This window comes from Myotis lucifugus, unplaced genomic scaffold (assembly GCF_000147115.1).
Source record: "Myotis lucifugus unplaced genomic scaffold, Myoluc2.0 scaffold_92, whole genome shotgun sequence".
Taxonomy (NCBI): Eukaryota; Metazoa; Chordata; class Mammalia; order Chiroptera; family Vespertilionidae; genus Myotis; species Myotis lucifugus.
This window is the reverse complement of record NW_005871140.1, coordinates 3,451,660-3,475,873: the sequence shown is the minus strand read 5'-3', so window position 1 is coordinate 3,475,873 and position 24,214 is coordinate 3,451,660. Positions and strand designations below refer to the sequence as shown.

Sequence of the window (24,214 nt, the reverse complement as noted above, 5' to 3'; positions counted from 1 at the left end):
GCTGACATGTAGAAATTAATTTAATATATCAGAACTGTATGCGGTTGGTGTGATCAACTTCCTTAAGTCCTTGAACACAGTTCTCTTTAGGTTGATTGATACATTATGTTACCCACTTACTTTCTTCTCCTACTTTAAATTCCCTCATAAAGAACTTGAATATTCTGTTTTTTAAAATCATTTTATCCAAAGTATCATTGAATATCTGAATTCAAAATCCCATTGACCTGCTAAAGAGGAAGATGAATCTTAACAATTGAGAAACATTTAGTCATATATGTTAACTCAAATCAACATAGCTGAGAAAAGCCTTTAACTAATATAATTTTGATTTTCTACTTTAGAAATCCTGAAACCATGGGTCACCCACATATGCTTTGAGATGCGTTAGATGCTTTTTTTTTTCCTGGAAGCCCTGCAACAACTCTAAACTTTGAATGTATTGTAGAACAGATCTATGGTAAGTGGGCTCTTTTCCTCATTTTTTTTCTGTCTGGTTTGTGTTCAAGTTAAGTCTTATGAATGCCCTAATGCTGCTCCCTGCTGGACACTAATTTTTGAAGGTTGGCACTTAATAGATGGACAAGTAACTGGTTAGCTGGAGGGGAATCCTTGGCTACATTCACACACACACACACACACACACACACACAAAATAGTATATGACAAAAGCAACTCTGTTATAATGAGTAATACCATTGTCATTGTGTTGATATCTGGAATATGATGAAAGTGCTGATAGTCTTGCTTCTAATTTTCATTGTCTGTTTCCTGTTTAATGGCATCTAAAAGTTATAACCAACATACATTAGAGTTTACATTATATTTTTTTCTTTTTGTAGTAGCAAACTATTGGAAACACCCTAATATCTACCCATAGGGTACTTGTTAAATGATCTGTGGCCTAGCTATACAGCTTTAAAAAAAGAAAGGATGTTCTCTATATGCAGATTTGGAAGTTTTCAAACATACATTGTTATTTCAACAGAGCAGAATTCAAACAATGTATTGTAAACTACTTATTGTGTAAAAGGGCGGGGAACCAAAATATGAATATATCTAGAGATGCTTATATTTGCATAAGAAAATCTGGAATGGTATACAAAATCTAGTAAGTTGAAAATTTGATTATTTAAATGAACTGTCTCAGAACCCTTAGTTTTTTCCTATGACAAGGATTTTGACTGCTTTTGTGTATCTGTGTGTAAAACTGCGTTTTAAAAGAAAGCTCTTATATACAGAAAAGTACACATATTATAAGTAGACAGCTCAATGAATTTTTTAGAAGCCAAAAAAAACCCATGTAACCAGCACCTAGATAAAGAACATTATCAACACCCTAGACGACACCGTCATGTTTCCTTCCAGTCACTATTTCCCTCCCTGCACTAGAATAACCCCTACCTGACTTTTCAGTAGCATCATTAGTTTTGCTTGTATTTATATTTTATATAGAATTATACAGTCTATTTTATGTCTGGTTTCCTTTGCTCAACTTTTGTCATGAGATTTGTCCATATTGTTGCATGTAGTCATACTTTGTTCATTTTCATTGCTGCATGTCATCATATGACTGTATCACAACTATTGTTTATCCATTCTATTAATGGACATTTTGGAAGTTTCCATCTAACACTGTTATAAACATCATAATACATATCTCTTGATTAATATATTTATGTGTTTCTTTTGATGATATATCTAGGAGCAAAATTATTGGATCATAAGAATATATGTCCAACTTTAATCAGTATTGCCAGTTTTCTAAAATGGTACTAGTTTACATTTATATGAGAGCTCTAGTTGCTCCACGTCTTTGCCAACACTCGATTCTTTTATCCACCTCTTTATATTTTTCAGATTCTGGTGTGTATAAATAGTAAATCATTATCATTTTATTCTTTAGTTCCCTGATGATTAATGAAGTTGAGCACCTTTTCATTCGATGTATATTGCCTATTTCATTATTCTCTTTTGTGAAGTAACTGTTCATTTCTCTTGCCCACGTTTCTGTTTGGCTGTCTTTTTCTGTGACTTGTAGATGTTTTTTATATATTTGGAATATGAGTCCTTCATCTAATATAGGTATTGCAAACATTTCTCCTGCTCTGAGGTTTGCCCTCTCAATTTATTAATAGTGCTTTTGATGAACAGATGATTATGACTTTAAAGTCGTCTAGTTTGTCATTTATGTTTAGTGCTCTTTACCTCTTCTTTAAGAAATATTTGTCTATTCCAAAGATGGTCTGTATTCTGTTTTTCTCTAACAGTATTATTGTTTTACATTTTATACCCATAATTTTAGATTGTATTTTTCATGTTAGGCAATTTTGCTCTGGTTTTTAGACTCAAAAATCTATACCTCTAAACAGAAAAGAGAGGTGGATTTATGTTAATGGCCATACTTATGTGCTTTTTTACTAAATACTCCCTTAAGAAAACAGTATGTTTATCTATGTTTGCCTCAACTATAACTTTAATGTACTTCTTTATTTATGTTGCTTGCCTGTCAGCTAATTCTACAAGATTATTCAGGGAAGGATTTCTGGGGTGGGAAAATAAATGTTATGATTTTCAATATTTTAAATAGTGCTAGTAATCATAAAAATTTTTATCCATGAAATATAAAGTTTGGTGAAGTATTTACAGACACAATGCCAGTTACCTCATTTAAGTATAGTTCATTCTGTTAAAGTTTGGGATATTTCAGCGAGGGAAAAATTAGGTTTTAGTTTTTGTCATCAAAGCAATATGAAATGCTGGCTGTTAATTTGAGAATTATTTTATAAGCTTCTTTTTAATTATTTTGATTGTAGGTAGGTGAGCATTCATTTGTGTATAAGTTATGAACATTCACAAGGCTTTCAGTGATACTTTTTATTATTCAGAAGTATATGAGACATATATTCTGATTATGTGCCATTATTTGTATTGCAGAAAAGTATTTTTATATACTCTAGTATTTTAGTTTTTATTTTGTCAATAATGTATATTATTAACTTACTGTATTACTTAAGTCTACATTTATATTTCTTAATGAGAGAAATTGCCTATTTAAAAATGTATTTTGTCTGTGATCACAGTGGTGAAATTATAGAAAGGCTCTTAACTAAGCACTTAGATATTTTTCACTTGTCATCTACATTTCTTAGTTTAAAGCATCAAATTAAATAATATTTTATCTTGGCTTTTATTTTAATTCATGCATTTAAAAACTGAAATACAGATAAAAGGTAGTTTCAAAATAAATTCAGTATATTATTTATGAGTGGAGCAACACATTAGCATTGGGTTCACAATAGATCATATCGCTTTTATTCCATCTTACAAGCTTAGCAGCACAAACAGAATAATCAACATATTATTTGGCTGTCATCTGCTGAACAGAAACCAGAGATCACAAGGAGGTTTTCCCTAGCTGTGGTGATGGCCTTTTTGTTCCAAGCCCCCATCTGGGAGGGCCATGGTGTGTTATCATATGGAACGCGGGGTTTTCTGTAATCTGCTTAGCTGCACTGCAGTTTGAATCTTCATTCCATGTTTGTGTAATTTATAATTTTAATGAGACCATGGCTCTTGTGGGCTTTGAAATATATTAAAAGCTCTTTTGTGCATATGCTTTTGTTCTTGCTTAATAGGCTCAGTGTATTTAAAACTGATGAATTTTTATTCATGAATTTGGATGTCTGGGGATTAACTTAGACGGAATATCATTGCTCTCATATATTGATGATTAGAAAGTTTTTTATTGTTATTACTTTGTTTTTATATGTGTGTGTTTGTCTGTGTCTGTGTGTATATGTGATACTTGTAACCAGGAAAGGAAAGAAATACATAATTTTAAAAAGGTAGGAAAAAGTGGCATGGCTAGGTTATAAAGAACTGATTTCGATGTTATCCATCTTATTTATTGATACTCATGTATCATCTTCAGTCTTAGTATTTTAGATAAATATTATATTATAAAGGAATAATTATGAAAAAGTAACTTTTAAATGAGTTAATACTTTATGTACTACTCTTTATAGAAATTCCCAATGTGTGACATAGATAGACTTTGTATTTTAATTGTATAATATCAATTTTCTTTGGTTATTCTAAATCTACCATTAACTTTCTTTACTTAAATTAGGCATACATTTTATATTTTAACTATTTACAGTTTTCCTTGTTTCTGTAAAACTATTTTTATTAATGAAATTTTATAAACCTACATTGATGGATAATGAAATGACTAATGGAAAAGCAGCCTTTTAATAATTTATAAAATTGAACTTTTTCATTTTTCTAAAATTCTGAAATATACTAAATGCTTCAAATCTATGTAGTTATTATGATGTATTTGAAAAATTTGAATATAAATAATTATATAGCACCTTAGGGAAAAAATCATGGCACTTGGTAGATGCAGACATGTTATTTGAAGTTGCTGTCTATTGGACTCAGTGAGTGGTACACACAGACCTTAGTAGTCTTTTATGAAGTTGCTCAAGATGTACTTTTTCTAAAAGCCTATGCTTACTGGACTAAAACATTTTTCTAACTATAACACATTATACTCTTTTGGTTCACAATGGTCAGTAATTTGGCTAGTCCCTCCTTCCTCACTACCCTTAAGCTAGAGATATGAAATAGATTCTAAAATGACTGCATTTTCTTCTTTCTTTACTAAGCTTATCTACCAGATTTAACACTAGAATGTAATGTTTGTTCTTCCATAATAACCCTCTGCTTTAGTATTTTTATTAGTTGTACAATTTTAATTAGTTTAAGAATATATTATTAAAAATATGTAATCTGCTAAAACAGTGCTGTCCAATAGAAATATGAGTTATATATGTATTTTATTTAACCTGCTGTATCTAAATTACTATCTTTTCAACATATAATTAATATATAAAATATTTTACTTTTTTTGTACTAAGTCTTTAAAGTCCTGTGTAAGAATATTTTATTCTTACAATACCTCTCAGTTTGGAGTAGTCACATTTCAAGTGTTCAATAGCCATATGTAGCCAGTGGCTACTTTATTAAACAGTATAGCTCTAAAGTATTACATGTAAATATCATAACAGAAATGTGTATTTTTTGCATTTCTCATTATTTTTTTAATAATATCCTAATCAAGTCAATCAAAGAGTATACATGTGCTATGTATGTAGTTGAAGTTACACAATATTGTTGGGTTATACATGCCTGTTTAATACACAAAATCAGAATTATAACACCTGACTCCTGAGTACTTAACAGATATTGTGTAGATATGCTTAAAGATACTGTGATTATAAGGAGAAAATGACTAATATAAGGTATGTGGTATGTTCCTCAGCAATTGTGGGCAAATAGAACCTGTCAAACAAGCCATAGTTCAAGTATACCAAGGAGATTAGTTTTACATGAATCCCATGGCAAATCTCAATAGTTTTTTTTAAAATATAAAGTTGAGAATTCCTCTTCGCATGCTTATAATTTTTCTGTGTTTGCATGAATAGGTGTTTGCATGAATGATAGGAATCTTTCTTTTCATATAAACTTGCTTAGAGCTGGTATAGCTTTAAACTTCTAGAAGAAAAAAGCTTAACATAACGTATTGTTTTCTAAACATCTCTAGGATTCTATACAGTTAAAATGCTCTGTATATATTCCAATATAAGAAGTTATTTCATTAAATACTTTAAAAACATATTGTTAAGAACTCTAAAACCTTGAATTGTAATTGGTTTGAATGGATTCAAATATCTTAAAATACAAAATGATCAAGGTGCTTAGTATAAAATACTGCTTCTGTACTTTATAAAAGTAGAGACCTTATGTGTAATTGACCTTGCTCAAGTATGGTTTAGAGAGAAAATGATATGTTCATGAGATCTCTGAATCTTTCATATTTTTGAATTTTGAGGGAATTGAGCTAATTCATATGTAATCTAGCTTACATAGATATTGGCTGATGTTTGTATTTTTTCACTCAAATTTTTATTGACATCTTTCTGTGACTTCTACATTTAAAGTGTTGGCGCAAAATGTTAAGCTATTCTTTAAACAATACCTCTAGTTTTTTGGAGCTGATAAATCCATCCATTGATTTCCTAATTTTATTATGTACACAGTGAATTGTAATCCAAGATTACAGCAAACAAGATGTTAATTTCAAGCCATAATCTATGTACATTTCAATTACAGAGCATGATTGTTATAGGAGCACAGAATAAAAAGGAATAACATTTGTGCTATCCTCACAGGAGCTGTCAATAAAAGATGTAATGGGGGATTTAGGAATCTGGAAACGGCCAACTAATTTATGTGAATCTATTTTATTTCAGCTAGAAAGACCAAGCTCCTTTTCGTCTGTACTGCATATTGCAGAGCACAGGCTGTCTATAGAAAACCAGGCGGCTGCATATGGATAGTCCCTTGATATCATTCACTTGCTGTGTAATCTTATTATGCAAAGTTCTAATCTTCACCTAGAATGAATGCCTCTGGGTCAGGATATAGTCATATCAGGGTTTTTGAGGTCATGTGTTGTGATCCTTAGCTTATTCTTCTAAGTAGGGCTGGGATTTAAAGAGTATTCCCCAGACGCTGGCCAAGATAGACAGCAGAACCTGCTGCCTTTTTAGAAGACAAGACCAACATGAGGTCCCCGGTAGGATTAAACTTGATTTGTAGCTGTACGATTTTTTAACAGATGTATTATTGGACAGGGAATAGGGGGCCACCAGCACAGCAAAATTGAATCATGACTGGCATTCTCAGGGAGTTTGCTGCCTGCTAAAACAGCAGCTGCATGTGGATTTGACTTCTTTCAGGTGAAGCGACTTCCAGTCATTTGGAAAGGATGGGATGAAAAGGAACCTTGGTGATAATTTTGATGTCTGCAAGATTTAGTACCAGTGTAATGGGATTATCGGTAACACCTTCACTGCAGAAAAAGCCACCTGGCGCTATAACTGGCAGCAACTGAGAACTAATCCTTTCCCATCTCTTGGATGTCATTCATGAAGCTGAAAGCGATTTCTATCCTGCTAACTGTGATTAATTTTATAAACAACAACAAAAAATCAGGTGATCAAGGCAAAGAATATGCTTTCTATTAATTATTTAAAATATGGAGCTTTAGCTATTTGACTTATAAATTATGTAAGACATATGTAAACTATAAACTATGTATGAGTTAAAATTTATTTAAATATTCAAGTAGAAATGATGATTAATAATGTCTTTTATACCTTTTCCAGTTGAGTGATATAGTATAATTGCTATTGGTGAAGATTTATATTTGAGATTAAATATTAAATTAAGTACTTCAGTGTTCTTTTGGGTATAAAGCCATTATCAATAAATTAAGTAAAATGTGTATAGGTGTAAGGAATCAGAATAATGTGTTTTTTCATACATTTTAACTGCTTTTTTTCCTGCTGATTAAATGATTTTTAGTAAATAAAACATTTAATGATATAAAAATATATAGACACTTTTTTTTATAGTTACAGTAATGCTAGCTGATGAAAGGGCTCTTTCTGAAAGTATATGTATGCTCTTAATATTTAAAAGTCCTAAAATAACTAATATTAGTACTAAATAGACTTATTTTTCTAACATCAGAAATTCTTAGTCAAACTTTCCCTTAAGCAGATGGGGATTCAATTATTTGCTCTGGAATCATGTATTCATTAATTGAGGTTTATTTTTTAAGCATTTTATTTCAACTAAAACTTTATCAAGTACTTTGTTTAGAGGTATTATTTTAATATTCTTCTCTTACATGGTCCAGAATAAACTGAGACAAAATGAAATGAAATTATCCCATCAGTCACCCAAACAGTATGCAACATAACTGCCAAGACTAGAAAAGATAATTAGTGTTGTCAGTGTTATGATCCTAGAGTACTTACTTTTAAAATATTCATAGAACTTGATTTTTATCTTATTGTTTTTTATTTAGTAGCTTTGTCTTTTAAGAGCTAGATTAGAAAACCTTAATCATGTTTTTAGGCTCTAAAATCTTACCTAAATATAGGTGACTAAAATATTTTTTGGAATTATAATAACTAAAATATAATTATCCATTATGAATGATATATTGATTTATTTATAGCCTCTGTTTACATAGAATACATTATATTCTCCATATTTTCTTTCTTGGAAAAATCAATAAATGCAATATAATAAATTTATGTAGAGATCTTTGGTCAAACCTACCTAGCAAACTTGTCATTCTTCATGGATTTTGTTTTAACCAGATCTAAGCTATTGTATTTGAAAATGTGTTTCTTCATTTGTTGTTACATTTAAAATTAATGAATGAGAAAGCTTAATATTTTTATTGAACTGCATTATGCTAGTTTATAAAGGACTTTTTTAGTCTTCTATTTCTATTTTTGCTACTGGAAAACCTGCCTATTTAAAATTCTATTATCATAATGAAAAGATCTATCTATGAAATAAGTGGTCTAAAATATTTCTTTTATCCTCATAATTAATTTTATTTTAAATATAAAATATTTGATTTATATGTAATTTAAAATTATTTTTCCAGGTAGTGTATTTTCTCAGGCTAACTTTCTAGAGTAGTTAATAGTATTAGATAATTATTTTTTAAAAGTAGCTTTCCTTTCAAAATAAAATTTGTCTCAAAGCTTTTATTAAACATGGTTACTTTTCTGCTTTTTATTTACTTGGTAACTGTTTGGCGTCTTGAAAATTACTATTTTTTCTTTCTCTATCCTGGACATTATTCTTATTTGATTAGAGATGGTCAAATAAACTCATCTTAATTAAATTCACTATTAACATATAAGGCCTTCTCAATGATATACATTCTTTTCAGATATAGGTTACTTGAATTTAATACCTTATTGACAACCTGTAAGAAATTTGGCTTATCTTTAAAAGCTACTACTAACTTAATAAGTAACTCATAATTATGTCAGTAAGAGTTAAGGGAGGTATTTTTGGAGACAAGAGAAAGAGATACAGGGTGAGAGAAATTAGAAGAAAACATTTTTTAAAAAGGAATAAATACGGTACAACAAAAGAGCAGGATATGAATCATGGGAATTTTTAATTATTTAAGGGATGATAAACTGTTTTATGAGGCTTAGCATAATACCAAAGGGCCATGCATGAACTGTAGACTGGCACAGCTACAGCCAGTCAGTGATAATGCTGAATGGTATTTGTTCCATTTGAATGCATAGCCTTCAACTATTGCTTGTACAACTTATATATTGTCCTGAGATACATGGATTATATAGCCTATATATATATAGGTTTTGGTATTTCACTGCTTGGAAGCTGGTACTTGATTATATTAAAAGTGTCAACTGTTGCCCGGTTTGGCTCAGTGGATAGAGCGTTGGCCTGTGGACTGAAAGGTCCCAGGTTCGATTCTGGTCAAAGGCATGTACCTTGGTTGCGGGGCGGGCACATACCCAGTGGGGAGTGTGCAGGAGGCAACTGATTGATGTTTCTCTCTCATTGATGTTTCTAACTCTCTATCCCTCTCCTTTCCTCTCTATAAAAAAATCAATAAAATATATATTTTTTAAAAGTGTCAACTGTTTATGCTTTATAAACATAAAATGAGTTTTCATTTTGATTATATGTGTATATATATAAAAAACTTCAGAAGATAACATTGGATTTTTAAAAATCACTGAAATATTAGCATTATAAAGTTTATTTGATAAAAATGTATAGAATTATCTCAACATTAACATTCAGTTTATAATCATGGTTAAATTTTGTCAAGTTTCTGAAAGTATTTACTATGTCTCATTGGCCTCAAATGACAGCACAATCTTTTTTTTTTTTTAATATATTTTATTGAGTTTTTACAGAGAGGAAGGGATAGGGATAGAGAGTTAGAAACATCGATGGGAGAGAAACATCGATCAGCTGCCTCCTGCACACTCCCTACTGGGGATGTGCCTGCAACCAAGGTACATGCCCTTGACTGGAATTGAACCTGGGACCCTTGAGTCCGCAGGCCGACGCTCTATCCACTGAGCCAAACAGGTTAGGGCTGACAGCACAGTCTTTTTCTGGCCTTCCTTTCTGGGAACTTATTAAAACCACAGATTCTGCAGCCTTGCTCCCACAGATTGTCATTCTTGAGCTCTGTGATGGATGCCTAGGAATTTTGATTTTGAATTTAGTTCTCAGGTCATTGTGATGCTGCAGTCAGATTTAAAACAGTATTTACTGCTCTAAACCTTAAAGGAATGGCAATTATTTCCTCTGGCAATGAATCAAAATAAATAGGTTTAAGAAAAATCTTCATAGATTATGGGTATCAGAGGTCCTTGAATTTACTGTTCTAGAAAAAAAAAACCCTTTGCACAAGTCTTACAGTAGATTTAACATTATAGATTTGAACAAATCATGAGCAGCCTTGAAGGTGATTTTGAAATGGCAGGGATTTGAATTACTTTGATAGAGAGGCTGCTGTGTGAGTGAATTATTTAGCTATTGAGCAGAGTACATCACTCAGCATCCATGTCTTAATGAGTCTTTGTTGTTCTCTCCTAGTCACAATAACTTCCACTCAGTGTCTGAAATGGACATATATCTTTCAGTTACTTTATATATATCATTATCTGGGAAAATGTATTTTGTGTAGGTTTTCTTGAATTTGATAAAATCATAGAAGTCTCAGGAATGTCATAAGTCTGCTTTTTCTTGTCCAAATGAAGGTATATGTAGCTAAACTGATGTTGGGATTTGTTTTCTGCTTCACATCTACTTCTCCTCACCTTTTCCTAATGTGAACATTTTGTAAGTGTTAATATATTTATTAACTGTTCCTCTTATTAAAACAAAAAATTATGATATTAATCACTTTGGCTGCTTATAACTTAAAATGAATTCATTTCTGTAAACTGATAGTCTCAATTAACATTGACACTTTGCCTTTTTTTTTTTTCCTATTTCTGAAACAAAATGCTTTCTCTTCTTTTAAAAGGAATTCCAGACCTGAACTACCAGGTGGATGTTTTCCTTGGGGCTTAGGGTATTCTGAAATCACTTCACCGATATCAAAAAATGGATAGATCTAAATCAAGCTCTTAGGCTTGTACCCCTATTCTAGAAACTTACAGGGATGGAGGAATGCCTAGAGTTCAGCTTCTGGAGTTCACTCAGCTCCATCTTTTTAGTTAGTTGTTTTTGTTGTTGTTGTGTTTGTTTTTTTGTAATTCTCACCTGAGGATATGTTTTTATTGAATTTGGAGAGAGAGACAGAGAGACATAGAGATAGACATCAACATTGAACATAGATCTGCCGCCTCCCATATGCGCCCTGACCAGGGATTCAACCCGCAACCCAGGTGTGTGCCTGACAGGATATGGAACCCGTAACCTTTTGGTGTAGGGACAATGCTCCAGCCAACTGATCCACCCAGCCAGGGCTTTTTTAGTTTTAACATCAGTCCAACCTCTCTCTTTCCCATGCTTCTCATATTCTCATCAGCCATTTGGATATCTTCCTTTGTGAAATCATGGCTTTTTTCTTCTTCTTAATTTTGTTAGGTTGTCTTTTTCTTAGTAATTTGATAAATTCTCTGCATATTCTGGATGTCTCCATTAGTTTTTGAGCACTGACTTGCTTTCTGCCCTATGCTATTGCTCCTAGTGGGAAATTATATTTGGAAACCAAACATTTGCCTGCTAAGTGTGCCCATTACTACTGCAGGGTCCTTGCTTCTTTTAGTGGAAGGGCTAGGATGGTACTTTATATAGGCAGAAGGGCAGACAAACACAAACATATCTATTTATTTAATTAAATTTATTTTGATACCTTCTACTCATTCCTAACCTCGCATTCTATATTCATAGCTTCTTTCTCTGACATTGAGAGTCCTGATATTTACTCATTTGTACTATCTGAAATATACAACCAACAACAAACCTACTATCAAGGATCCTGAAATGAGGCTTAGGTAATATAATAGAGCTATTGCAGTTATGGGAGCAAGAGAGTAATTTGGGAGTCTGTGTAAGAGTGATTAAGTTCTTGATTCCATTTTCCAATTTTGAGATGTTCATCATGTAAGTTTACTACTGGTAGGTTCATTTTTCTTATCTATAAAATGAGGATGGTAATAATATCTACCTTACAGAGGTTAATTTGTAAAGCTTGACAGTAAGTATTGAGCAAATGTTAATTATTATTATTAATATTATTGTGTTTTAGTAGTTTTAATCTGAGAGCAATACATAGTAGCCTAGGCATAAACCATTATTTGAGAAATACTTGAAACAGGTAAATAGAAAGGAGATAATAGATACTAGGAACACTTTAGATGAATGTTATTAATGTTTTAATTTTATATAGCTTTTAAAGTATTTGATATGGTTCTTTATGCCGTTTTACTGTATTCATGTGTTCATTAATATCAATAGTTAATCTGACAACTGAATGTAACTTTATAATTTCCAAAGCGCTTTCACATTATCGAATGTGATCCTCAGATCCATTCTGTGAGATATTTCCATTTTCGGAGGCCCAGGGAGATTAAGTAATTCGTTGACAATCACACAGTTAATAAAAGGACCAATTTAATGCTAGAATTTCCATGTACCTATTCTAGTGCTTTCTTTTATTATATCACTAGAGGCCCGGTGCATAAAATTCTTGCACTGGGGGGGGGGGGGAGGGGTCCCTCAGCCTGGCCTGCACCCTCTCGCAGTCCAGGAGCCTTGGGGGGATGTCCAACTGCCGTGGAGGCAGGAGAGGCTCCGCCACCTCCCCTGCGCTCACCAGCCATGAGCCTGGCATCTGGCTTAGTGATGCTCCCCCTGTGGGAGCACACTGACCACCAGGGGGCAGCTCCTGCATTGAGTGGAATCAGGCTGAAACCAGCTGTTCAACATCCCCAGAGGCGTCCCGCATTGCAAGAGGACACAGGTCAGGCCAAGGGACCCCACCGGTGCACAATTGTGCCAGGAGGGACGCAGGAGGTTGGCCAGCTGGGGAGGGACCATCAGAGGGCTCCAGGGTGTGTCCGGCCCATCCCAATCAGCCGGACCCCAGCAGCAAGCTAACCTACAAGTCAGAGCGTCTGCCCCCTGGTGGTCAGTGCACATCATAGCGACTGGTAGACTGCCCCCTGGTGGTCAGTGCACGTCATAATAAGCGGTTGAGCAGCCTTAGCATATCATTAGCATATTACACTTTGATTGAACAGATGATGGACGACCGGACACTTAGCATATTAGGCTTTTCTTATGTTGGATGACAAGAACTGATGTAGGATAACAGGGGACAATTATGAAAAACTATTACTAGTACTTTGCAAGAGTTAATATCTTTCTATAGTTGTCTGCCTCAATACCAAGAAATAACCAGGATATGAAAGGGGACAGACAAGTTGAGTCTACTAATTATCTAATCCTATATAATAAAAGCATAACATGCAAATCGACCGAATGGCTAAACAGCGGAACAACCATCTGGACGACCATCAGGGACCACGCTATGACACCCACTGGTACCAAGCTAGCCAAGGCAGGCGTGATGTGATTGGTCGGGGGTCCGGCCATCGCCCCATGATCGCCCCGCAGAGGGAGGCCCAGGCCACTGGTCAGTGGGCTGCGGTGGGTGGGCGGGGCCTCTCACTGCGAGGGAAGCCTGGGTCCCAGGTACCGGTGGGAAGCCGGTGCCAGCAGCCGGAGAAAGGAAGGCCTACTCTTGCACAAATTTTGTGCATCAGGCCTCTACTTCATATATAAACCCAGTGGTATCTGAATAAACTATCTGTTCAGTAGATCAAACTACTAAGTGTCTATAATTTGTCATTTAAAAATATTTTTAGCAGAAATGAAAATAAGGTGTTGCTTTTCTGCACCAAATTGTTCATTTAGTACATTCTAGGTGATTATAAAATATTTTACAATAGAACTGTTTCTTAAATGTTTTAAAATAGTATTATTCATGAAACTTTTTGAAATTTACCATCAGGCCAATGGTGACAGAGTCTACATAGAACTATGCTTCGTGGCGTTCTGGGGAAAACCTTTCGACTTGTTGGCTATACTATTCAGTATGGCTGTATAGCACATTGTGCTTTTGAATATGTTGGTGGTGTTGTCATGGTAAGTTTTTACTTTCGAGAAAATCATTTTAAGTATATACTTTTTTAAATAGAAGGAAAATGTGTTTTCCCATTTATTACAATTGAAGTTATTAACTTAATGAATAATGTTCTGCTAAAATAAATTCTTTCTAAATTTTTGGATGTAAGAGAATGTATTTGTATTGGCACTGATATAAAATATAAGAACCATTATTTTAAATATGGTTCTGTAATCTGTTTCTGACAGGGCACAAAAGACCCTATTAATACACTAAGAATAATAGTTTATACCATTTATTGAATGCTAAAATGTCCAGGATATATTTGATGTTTTACAATTAACACATTTAATCTTTACACTCGGTGAGATACGTACTAGAAATCCGCTATACATATGATGAAACTGAGGCTCAGAAAGCTTAAGTAACTCGGTCCATGTCTCACAGACTTGGAATTTCAACACAGACTTTTCTCCAGTTTTCAAAACTGCTCCTCTTAACCATGTGTTTGACTGTCATTAAAACAAATGATTATTCTGCCTTGTGTTAATATTAAAATGTGAAGGATGCCCCCCCACCAATGATATTTTTAAATATAGAATTATGAATCTATCAACCATGACTATACTAACCTTTTATCATGTAAATGAAATAATTGATTGAATGTCTACTTAGTGGGTTTTGTTGGTGGTGTTGCTGTTTTTATCAGGTTTAGCCTAAGAGTTTCAGTCATACAACCTCAAATATTCAGCAAATAAATATATTTAACTGAGACGCCCCCCCCCGCCCCTTGGATTTTTAAAATTTCCAGTGGGCTACAGAGGTAGCAAACATGAACTTTCATTGTGTTCTTTATTGTTTTCTGCCTGGGTAAGAAGATTTGACTAAAAATTATTTGACTAAAAAGTGGAGTAATAGAGACTGTTGTATTTAGACTTTTTAGGTGGCAATGATTACTTTATTATAGCTCTGAGGTATATATACAGAGATTGTTTTAAGACATACTAATATGAAGTCTTAAAGTGCATCTAATTATGCCAATATTTTTTCAGTATAAAATAGGAGTTGCAGCCCCATCAATGGGTGAGCTGCTCTCTTGGAAAAAGGCATCAACTAATTGCGAATAATATGATACCATTTAATAAATCACTGATATTTGACAATAATAAGAAAATAAATCATTCATTTATTCATTCAACATGTTTTTTTTTAGTATCAACTTTATGCCAAGCCCTGGCAACACGAGAGACAAGGTCCCAAGCCTCATGGAGCTTACTTTGTGCCGAATGCCTCAGATTTGGAAACATAGATATTGTTATTTTATTCATGTATTATAATGTAATATCAATAAACCATTTTTAGTATATTTGCTTGGTGGCCACTCAATAGAGTTGAACTTCTCTGGGAGCTGCCAGCTTATTATGAGTCATCCTCCAGGCATGGAGAACATTGGCTTGATTTCTTTCTTTTAAGCCTGCTTAGATGTTTGTTATATTTAAAAAGGTTTTCAACTCCAATCACAAAATTATGTCTTTTCAGTGTTCTGGACCATCAATGGAGCCTACGATTCAAAATGCAGATATTGTCTTTGCAGAAAATCTTAGTCGACATTTTTATGGTATCCAAAGGTATATTTGTCATAGATATATTAAATTTGTGGTGGAAATACACATTGACATTGTGTCTTTCCTGCAGCCTCTTAACTTTATCTTTAAAAACTCTCTTGTAAATACAAAAGAGTGACAAGCTAGATAAAATTTTGATGCAAATATTTTCTCTCAGTTTTGAGAAATTTTAATAGTTTCTGTGGCATGCATTGTCTCGTAGGTCATTATGCCCCTTGCGTCATTGTCCAAAGTAGATAGCAGGCACTTTTATTATGTACATTCAAGCCTACCTTACCCTTTTTTGGGGGCAGTGTTTGGCTAGAGTGTTTTGAGGCAAGAGTTAGGAACTTATGAACTACTTTGCATATCCAAATCATTGATTTGGTTTTTCATGTTTAAAATAATCCTATTTCTGTTGATGACTATCTTATTCTCAGTGGCCTATGATGAGCACTTGATGACTTTAGACTATAACACTGTATATAGCTGTGAGTGAGGAATCTTATCCTATCTAATAAAGAGGGAATATGCTAATTGACCCTCACATCCTTGCAAAGATGGTGACACCCACAGCCAATAAGGAAGGAATATGCTAATTGACTGCCCCGCCCTCAAATATGGTGGCACCCACAGCCAATAAGGCAGGAATATGCTAATTGACCGCCATGGCCTCAAAGATGGCGGCACGCACAGCCAGTAAGGAGGGAATATGCTAATTGGGTGCCCCGCCCTCAAAGCTGGTGGCGCCCGCAGCCACAAGATGGTGGCGCCCAGTCCCCTTAGCCCCGCCAGGGCAGCAGGTGCTCGGCAAGATTGGGCCCACCCCAGGCGGGCCTGGCCTCTCTGCACACCTGCCTCTGGAGTTCCCCCAGTCCTCTCAGCCCCCCCAGCCACCCAGGGCCGGCCCAAGGGGCAGGCAAGCCTCAGGTGGTGGCTGCCCAGCTGCCCAGGGCCGCCCGAGGCTCAGGTAACCAGGGCCAGCCGAGGCTTGCGCTGCCAGCAGTGGCAGCAGCAGAGGTGTGATGGGGTGTCACCTTCTCCTGATAGTTGGGTTGCCTCCCACCCCTGAGGGCTCCTGGACAGTGAGAGGGGGCAGGCCAGGCTGAGAGACCCCCCCTCAGTGCATGAATTTTCATGCACTGGGCCTCTAGTCTATTATGAGTCTCCAGATTAACTTGAAAAACCCCATGGCGAATATTGTTTGCCACTACCATAAATCATTTTAAATCCTATTTTAAATGGTGTTTCCAATTCTTAGATACTATTTGTTCTAGTTGACTGTATTATTCCTTCTGAATGCATGTCAAGTATTAGTAATTTAATGTATTTTCTATAGGGTATCTCTCTGATCCCCTAGAATTTTGGGTCCATTAGTTTTTCATAATTCTGCAAAAATAAATTTATATCAGCATTCATCTCCATTAACTACAAATTTGACTCACTCGAGCTATTTAGCTATGACCCAAGTAGGTTTAGGCACTCCTCTTTCATTATTGACCTTCTCAATAGTCTGTTTCACATTACTGAAAAATCATAAAAAATGGTGTGAAACTGTTCTTTGCATTTACTGATCTTACCATCAGATTCTATAGATAGAAACTATATGTCCAGCCATATGGTCTAGCATGGTTCCTAGGTAATTGTTCTTCAGATCTTTTACTACTAACAACATCAAGATATGGGGGTTATAAAATAAAACTTATGTAATGGGTTGTGTCCTAGCTTTTTCTTTATAACTTATGTCAAAATAATATAATATAGTCTGTAGATTAATTGGAAATCTAGCCTCACTATAGCAGGAAGACAAGCTTCTGCTTTCCATGCTACAGACCTGATTTTACTCTCATAGTTCTTGAGCATCCTTAACAAGGAGCTGCAATTGTTGGCTAAATAGTTTTTGAATGAATAGCTCAATATTGTCCTTCTTTGTAATAGATACTCTTTGCATTCAGATGGGTAATACAAATAACTACATTCAGTAAATTAATTCATATTCTTTGAAGGTTTCATTTGTATCCTATTCATTCAAGGGCCCATTAGGTTGAAAAATAGCTCAAAATCTGGCATTTTATGAGACATACTAAAGTAACTTTTACAACCTTAGTAGTCAGTTGGTAGCTTGTACTTTAAAAATATTACTATCCTGAGTATTCTTTTTCTTTCATCTGTAGCACAGATTTCTTGCTTGCTGTGTATTTCTAAAGCTAGAATAGCCATCCATTTTTGGCAAAATGAAGTCTGCATATTTGGGATCTAAAGCACATGGATCTCTTTTGGGTCAAATGCACAGAACACTTATACTCGAAACACTGACAGTTTCGCTACTACTTATTCTTTCAACAAATCCTATATAATAAAAGGGTAATATGCAAATTGACCCTAACAGCGGAATGACCAGTCGCTATGACACACACTGACCACCAGGGGGCAGACGTTCAACCCAGGAGCAGCCCCCTGGTGGTCAGTGCATTCCCACAGGGGGAGATCCACTCAGCTGCTGCGAGCGCAGCAGAAGTGGCGGGAGCCTCTCCCGCCTCCATGGCAGCGTTAAGGATGTCCGGCTGTCGGAGATCCCCTGAGGGCTCCCAGACTGCCAGAGGGATGTCTGACTGCCAGCTTAGGCCTGATCCCCCAGGTAGCAGGCCTAAGCCAGCAGGTGGACATCCCCCGAGGGTCCCAGACTGCGAGAGGGCACAGGCTGGGCTGAGGAACCCCCCCCCCCCCAGTGCATGAATTTTTGTGCACCAGGCCTCTAGTAGTTAATGAACACCTAATTCACAAAATATGCTATATGTTAGAGAGAATGTTAAGATGAATAAGGTATTGACCCTTCTTTGCAAAAGTTTATAATGACATCAAATTATTTCTGGAACTAGGTATAGATAATAAGTAAATATAGTAAATCCTTTCAAATATGTGTTAGTCAACAGAATTTATTTATTTTAGCATAAAAAGCATTGTGTTCTGGTTGAAGCATTAGCCCTATATTTTTGTCTCCTTCCTTTCTAATTTTTGAAGATCTTTCTTATTTTTCTAATACATGTAGATTGTTGCTTCTTTCATGAATCATGCCAATTTATTTTTTGTAGTGTATGTTTGGGCAGCTTTTAGCATGTTATTTGTTTGTGTCTTCTGATATTTTTCCTTAAATATGTATTTTTTTTACTATACTGTTGATTACTTTGGTTATATAATTCCTTGATACTTTGAGCTCTAGGGAAACAAATGATGTTTCCATCATTTTATGTGCTCTAGAGTCCATCAATACTCCTGGCTGGACAGTAAAATTTACTTAGTTAATTTGGTGCTATTTACATGAAATTGTTTTCCCATACTTTCGTTGCTAAAAATTTAGACACTGAGTAACACAATAGATACAGTGAAAGAAGATAATTCTTATAGAATTATTAGAAATTTTAGAATCTTCTAATAATGTTTCCATCATCCTCATTGTTGGATTGTAACACATAAAAGTCAGTCACAGAGGTTCTCAAAGTTGGTAAATGTCTGGGAGGGCCAGTACAGTGAGAAGATAAAGGGTGTGACTTTAAGTTGCTTTATAAAAGTATTATAGCAATGCTATGCATGTGCTTAATAAATAACACTGACATTTCTTTGACTTTTTCCCTCAGAGGTGACATTGTGATTGCAAAAAGTCCAAGTGATCCAAAATCAAATATTTGTAAAAGAGTAATTGGTTTGGAAGGAGACAAAATGCTCACCAGTAGTTCATCAAGTTTCTTTAAAAGCCATAGTTATGTAAGTAACAATTTCAGTTATGTTATTAATAGTTTATTAACATTAATTGAAAACATAAAAGAATATGACATCTATTTTGAATATAACTTAAAGTGCTGTATTCAGTGGAATTTAAGTATGTTTGTATCAAGAATCATTTGGCCATTATATGTTTTAGTTCTTTTTAAAACCCTATATCAATATCTCAGTAATAGTTGTTGCTGGCAAGATTCATCAGATATCAAAATATTGGGTAAAATTTCGAGGGAAAATAGTATATTTGCATACTCTTAAAGTATCTCTCCCAAGATATTTATTACAAAGGGAAAAATAGTAACTTTGCAGAGGAGACCCTGGCTGTCACCACCTTTACTGAGTGATCAAGGTTAACTTCACCAATTACAAGACAGATCAACATGGTGTAGCCCCTGAATTGAAGAACTGAGAAGGGCCCATCACTTTTGTGGCATTCTTGCAAAGGGTATAACCTCAGTCTAATCATGAGAAAACAGCAGACAAACTCTAATTGAGGTTCATTCTGCAACATTACTGACAAATACTCTTTCAAAATGTTAAGGTCATGAAAAACGAGGAAAGACAGGAATTGTGATAGATTGGAGAAGACAAAGGAGACGTGAGTGACAACTAAATGCGGTCTGGGTTCCTGGCTCAGAAACTTTTTCAGTTAACTTATTAAAGGAAAAGCTGGTAAAAATCAAATAAAGCCTGTAGTTTAGCTTTTTAAAATCCTATTTAAGTTTTTAGAATATAAAATACATGTACTTTTTGTATAGTCAATTTACCAGTTAGAAAGATAGAGCAAGAGCAGTAGAATGGAAGAGTGAGGAGCAGGTGTAATGTGTTACCTCCTTTCACCAATCACATGGCTGATAGGGCAGTTTATGGCAGAGGAGGCGGCCTTACTTTACTCAGCATATAAATTTTTCTACCTTAATAATTATAACTTAATTTCTACTTCCATTTAAAATTTCTGTGTCACTCTCAAGTTATTATAGCTGTTACATCTATTAACTAACTACCTCTATCTTCATCCCCAATGTAAGTATGGTATTAAGAGTTAAATTGTCTTCATCGCTGTAAATTTATTTTGAACTATAATGGCCTCTTTCTTCTCTATGAGTAAGTTTGATTAATTGACTATTACATAATCAGTCCATTTATTTACCATCCACAATAGACTATGGGTCAGCTGTTCAAATATTTTTGATGTTTATTACTATAATGTTAAACACACTAGTGATTGTTAGCTGATGGTGATAATAATGTTGAAGATAGTATGGTATCAGGTAATCTATTTTTCTTTGGACTGCATGAGGGACACTGTACACTGTATCCTTTTATTCTTAAAAAATGTTAGATTTTTACATAATGGTTGCACCTTCATATGACTGCTATCATTTCTTGAGGCTTTGTTATCACTTCTGAATTGCTTTAGCAAGATAAATTTGAAACCAGAAATAATTTGCAGTCAGAACAATAAAACATATTAATGTTACTATCCAGAATCTGTGTACTTAAATACCACAACATTGTTGTTTTGTTTTTGAGTTATCAGAGGAGGAGTATCAGGACAAAAGGATTTAGATAAAATCTCTGCTAATCAGAAAAGACAACCAGAGGACTGTAAGATGTAGATTTTTTTGAATATTCTATTTAACGAAAACATTCATCAAATTTTTGTGTTTGATGAATGGATTAATTAGAGGACACTAGTATATAGTTCCTGGTGTATTCCATTCACTTTGGTTTGTATGTTTATAAATGTACAAACATAATTGTAATAATATTGACCAATACTTATGTATTTAAGCTATACCATACACTGTTGAAACTCTTTTACAAGGGTTAATTTATTTAATCATCACAACAGCAACACAGAGAGATAGGAGTGGTAGTATTTGACAGATGGAAAAACTAAAAACAGGGTGGTTAAATAAATTGCCCAGTTCATGAGACAAATAGTTGGAATTCAAACACAAGTAGCCTGGCTCCACCCAGAATCTGGACGCCTTGACATGCCACAACTTCTCCTCCCAAAATATCCTTTACTTGTTTATTTCTACTCCCATCTCACAAAATTGTACTTTCCTTAAAATGTATTGTCTTTATTTTTAAAAAGAAAAGTAACTGTTTCCGTTCAGGGGCAGTATTGATTCTGAAAGAGAACCCAGTGAATTTTGAAGGTTTTTTCATCCCCACCACTTTTTCTAGACTGCATTTTTCAAGCCATAAGAATTGTGTAGCTATTACAGAACCACTTTAGCAAATGTGTTCCATTAATCAAGGTGATTTATAACAAAAAAATCATCCAAGTTTGGAGCACTCTGAAGAGATATCCAAACTGTTTGCAGGGTCTGCCCCTCTAGAGTGTTCCCTTTTCCCGCTATCTCAAAAGCACACTGGTGCTGTATTGTATGAAATGGGTTTCTTCCCCTACCTATGCATCCTCTTAGAAAAATTATTGTTGTTTATTAGATGAAGACATTATTATTCAGATCTTGATTGAACTAAATGGTAAAGATGATGAATATTAAAAGTGTTTTGAATTCAAGGCAAAAAAAACATTTATTCCCTAAGTATATGCTTCAGAGAGCAAAACACCAAAATTGTCATTTGGAACCTAGAATATAGTTTAGCATATGAAAGAATAGCATTGTTCCCAAGTTGGCATAAAATAATATAAACAGATCATTGGTTAAGTGAAGTGGAACCATTTTATTCATTCCAGAGTTCTAAAAGTCCATGTGGCAAGCAACACTTAGGAACTATGATTTATTTTTTACATTAAGCATTTGGAAACAAAGCAGTTCCTATCAAGGTTCTATTGCAGTGGGTTTTGCAATATAAGCTAAGATAAAGCTTAATTTGTGACTCTCAAAAGAAACAAATTGTACTCAGCTTAAACATCTTAAATAACTTACCTTCCTATACTATAGCAATTTCTCAATTTGCTGCTAGAAGCTTCTAGTTTGCCAAAAATAATTAGTTGCAAGGAGAAACATTAAGCAAATCAGAAATATATAAAATGAATTGGCATGCTCCTATTGATTTGCATGTTAGGCAAAGTAAAAGCCTATCTAATGTAGGGGATTTGGGCCAGGACTCAGGAAATGTAGTAAAATTTTGTTATAAAAGCTAATGAAGACGAAGAAAAATACTTTATCTTTCTGAGGTTATCAAGTGGTTATTCTAGTCTTCATAGAGGATTTGAAAGATAAGCTACTTCCATGGTAGGGCTACCTGACCACCCTCTAGAATCGCAAGTAAAAGTTGTAGAAAATATTGGAATGTCCCTGATACTTTGTACCAGGACAGCAGAGTGCTGACTAATGTGTCTTTCCCCAAGTGACTTTTATTTGGAGTGAATGATATTTTCCAACCCTTTTTACTAAGCAGACTAAAAATTCACTTGGTTTTGAACTGACCTATCAGTTCAGAACAGTGTGAACTAAATCTTTTAAAGAAATGTTAAAATTGGCCTACCTTGCTCTTATTTTAAGGGAAGGTTTGGTTGTCAGAAATGCTATGGTGGTTTTGTTATGATGAAGGCTAAGTTGTCCTTGCAAAATGCAGCACCTACTAATTACATTGTGAGCTAATAAGAGTTGTCTACATTTCAGTAGAAAGGCATGTGCCTTTTAGACATTATTAACTACTATACAGGTATTTTGTTTTTTTGATCCTTTATTGGTTGGCATATTAACAGTGGGTAAAGTTGTTCCTTGTAGTTGGTAAATTGCTCCTTTGAGTGTTAACTGTAAAATGAATAATCGATTTTTAAATCTTCCAAAATTAAAATATTATTGAATTTCAGTTTCTCAACCATAGCAGCCACTCTGTATTGAAAATGGAAACACTAATAGAAATATGATTATGAAGATTTCAGTATGTTCCTATAGTTAGATCATAATAATCTTTTGCTATTGTTAAAGAAAACATGTTTGTAGTTATTAGAGTGTATATTTTTATTTTTATCAACCTATCAAAATTTCAGACTATTTAAAGCTTTTTGGTTCTTGATACCATATATTCCAGTGTTATACACAAAAGGTGAAATATTATTTACCATATGTTAGTCTGTTACCACAGAATGGTGGTACATGAATAAGGAATGTAGTATTTCTTACATTTTTTGTATTATAGAGTATGCTAATAACATCATTATTGTTATTGGTGGAAATGTAAGAAATAGAGACAGTTTCACATTTCAGAAAAAACTGATTAAATGTTCCCAGGATGCACAGGTAGTAGAGTGTTCTGAAAAGGAACACTTGGAAATGGGACAATATGCCAGTAATAAAGCTGTTTTATAATGTATTTGAAAATATTTAAATAAAACCGATTAACAAAGTGAAAAACAAGCTCACTAATTTGACAGCATTAGAAAATGGTCACTGGGGTGGATAAATGGTGGTGGAAGGAGACTTGACTTGGGGTGGTGAATATACAATACAATGTACAGATGATGTATTATGGAATTGTACACCTGAAACTTATATAATTGAATTAACCAATGTCACCCCAATGAATTCAATTTAAAAAAATAAAATGGCCACTTTATATAGTTAATACTAATAGCCCCTTAATGTGCACTGTGTATTTAGGTTATAGTTCAAATCCTTGAATATCTTAGTGCTGTTTTTCTGTTTGTTTAAATGTCATTTACTTCAGCTAAAAGTCACAACCATATGGCCTTCTATTACCACTTATATTATAAACAGAAAAAGTACTTATGTGTAGGGAGAGGAATCAGGAGATTGAAAGCTTGTTT

General features: G+C 34.2%; 1 protein-coding gene across 8 annotated transcripts in view; it reads left to right on the top strand.

Annotated features, from left to right (window-relative positions):
* The window catches only part of IMMP1L (inner mitochondrial membrane peptidase subunit 1), a 39,248-nt gene that overhangs the window by 6,532 nt on the left and 8,502 nt on the right, over positions 1–24,214 (top strand). For 4 of the 8 annotated variants that reach the window (XM_006091613.3, XM_006091615.3, XM_006091611.3 and 1 more), the window contains 5 exons: positions 345–460; positions 6,810–7,065; positions 13,964–14,097; positions 15,617–15,705; positions 19,317–19,443. In XM_006091613.3, coding sequence (XP_006091675.1) covers positions 13,993–14,097; positions 15,617–15,705; positions 19,317–19,443 — 321 coding nt within the window. In that variant the 5' untranslated portion in view covers positions 345–460; positions 6,810–7,065; positions 13,964–13,992. Of the gene's footprint in view, positions 1–344; positions 461–6,809; positions 7,066–11,838; positions 11,943–13,410; positions 13,586–13,963; positions 14,098–15,616; positions 15,706–19,316; positions 19,444–24,214 lie in introns of all 8 variants that reach the window. The other 4 variants (XM_023756384.1, XM_006091612.3, XM_023756381.1 and 1 more) reach the window with 3 other exon arrangements.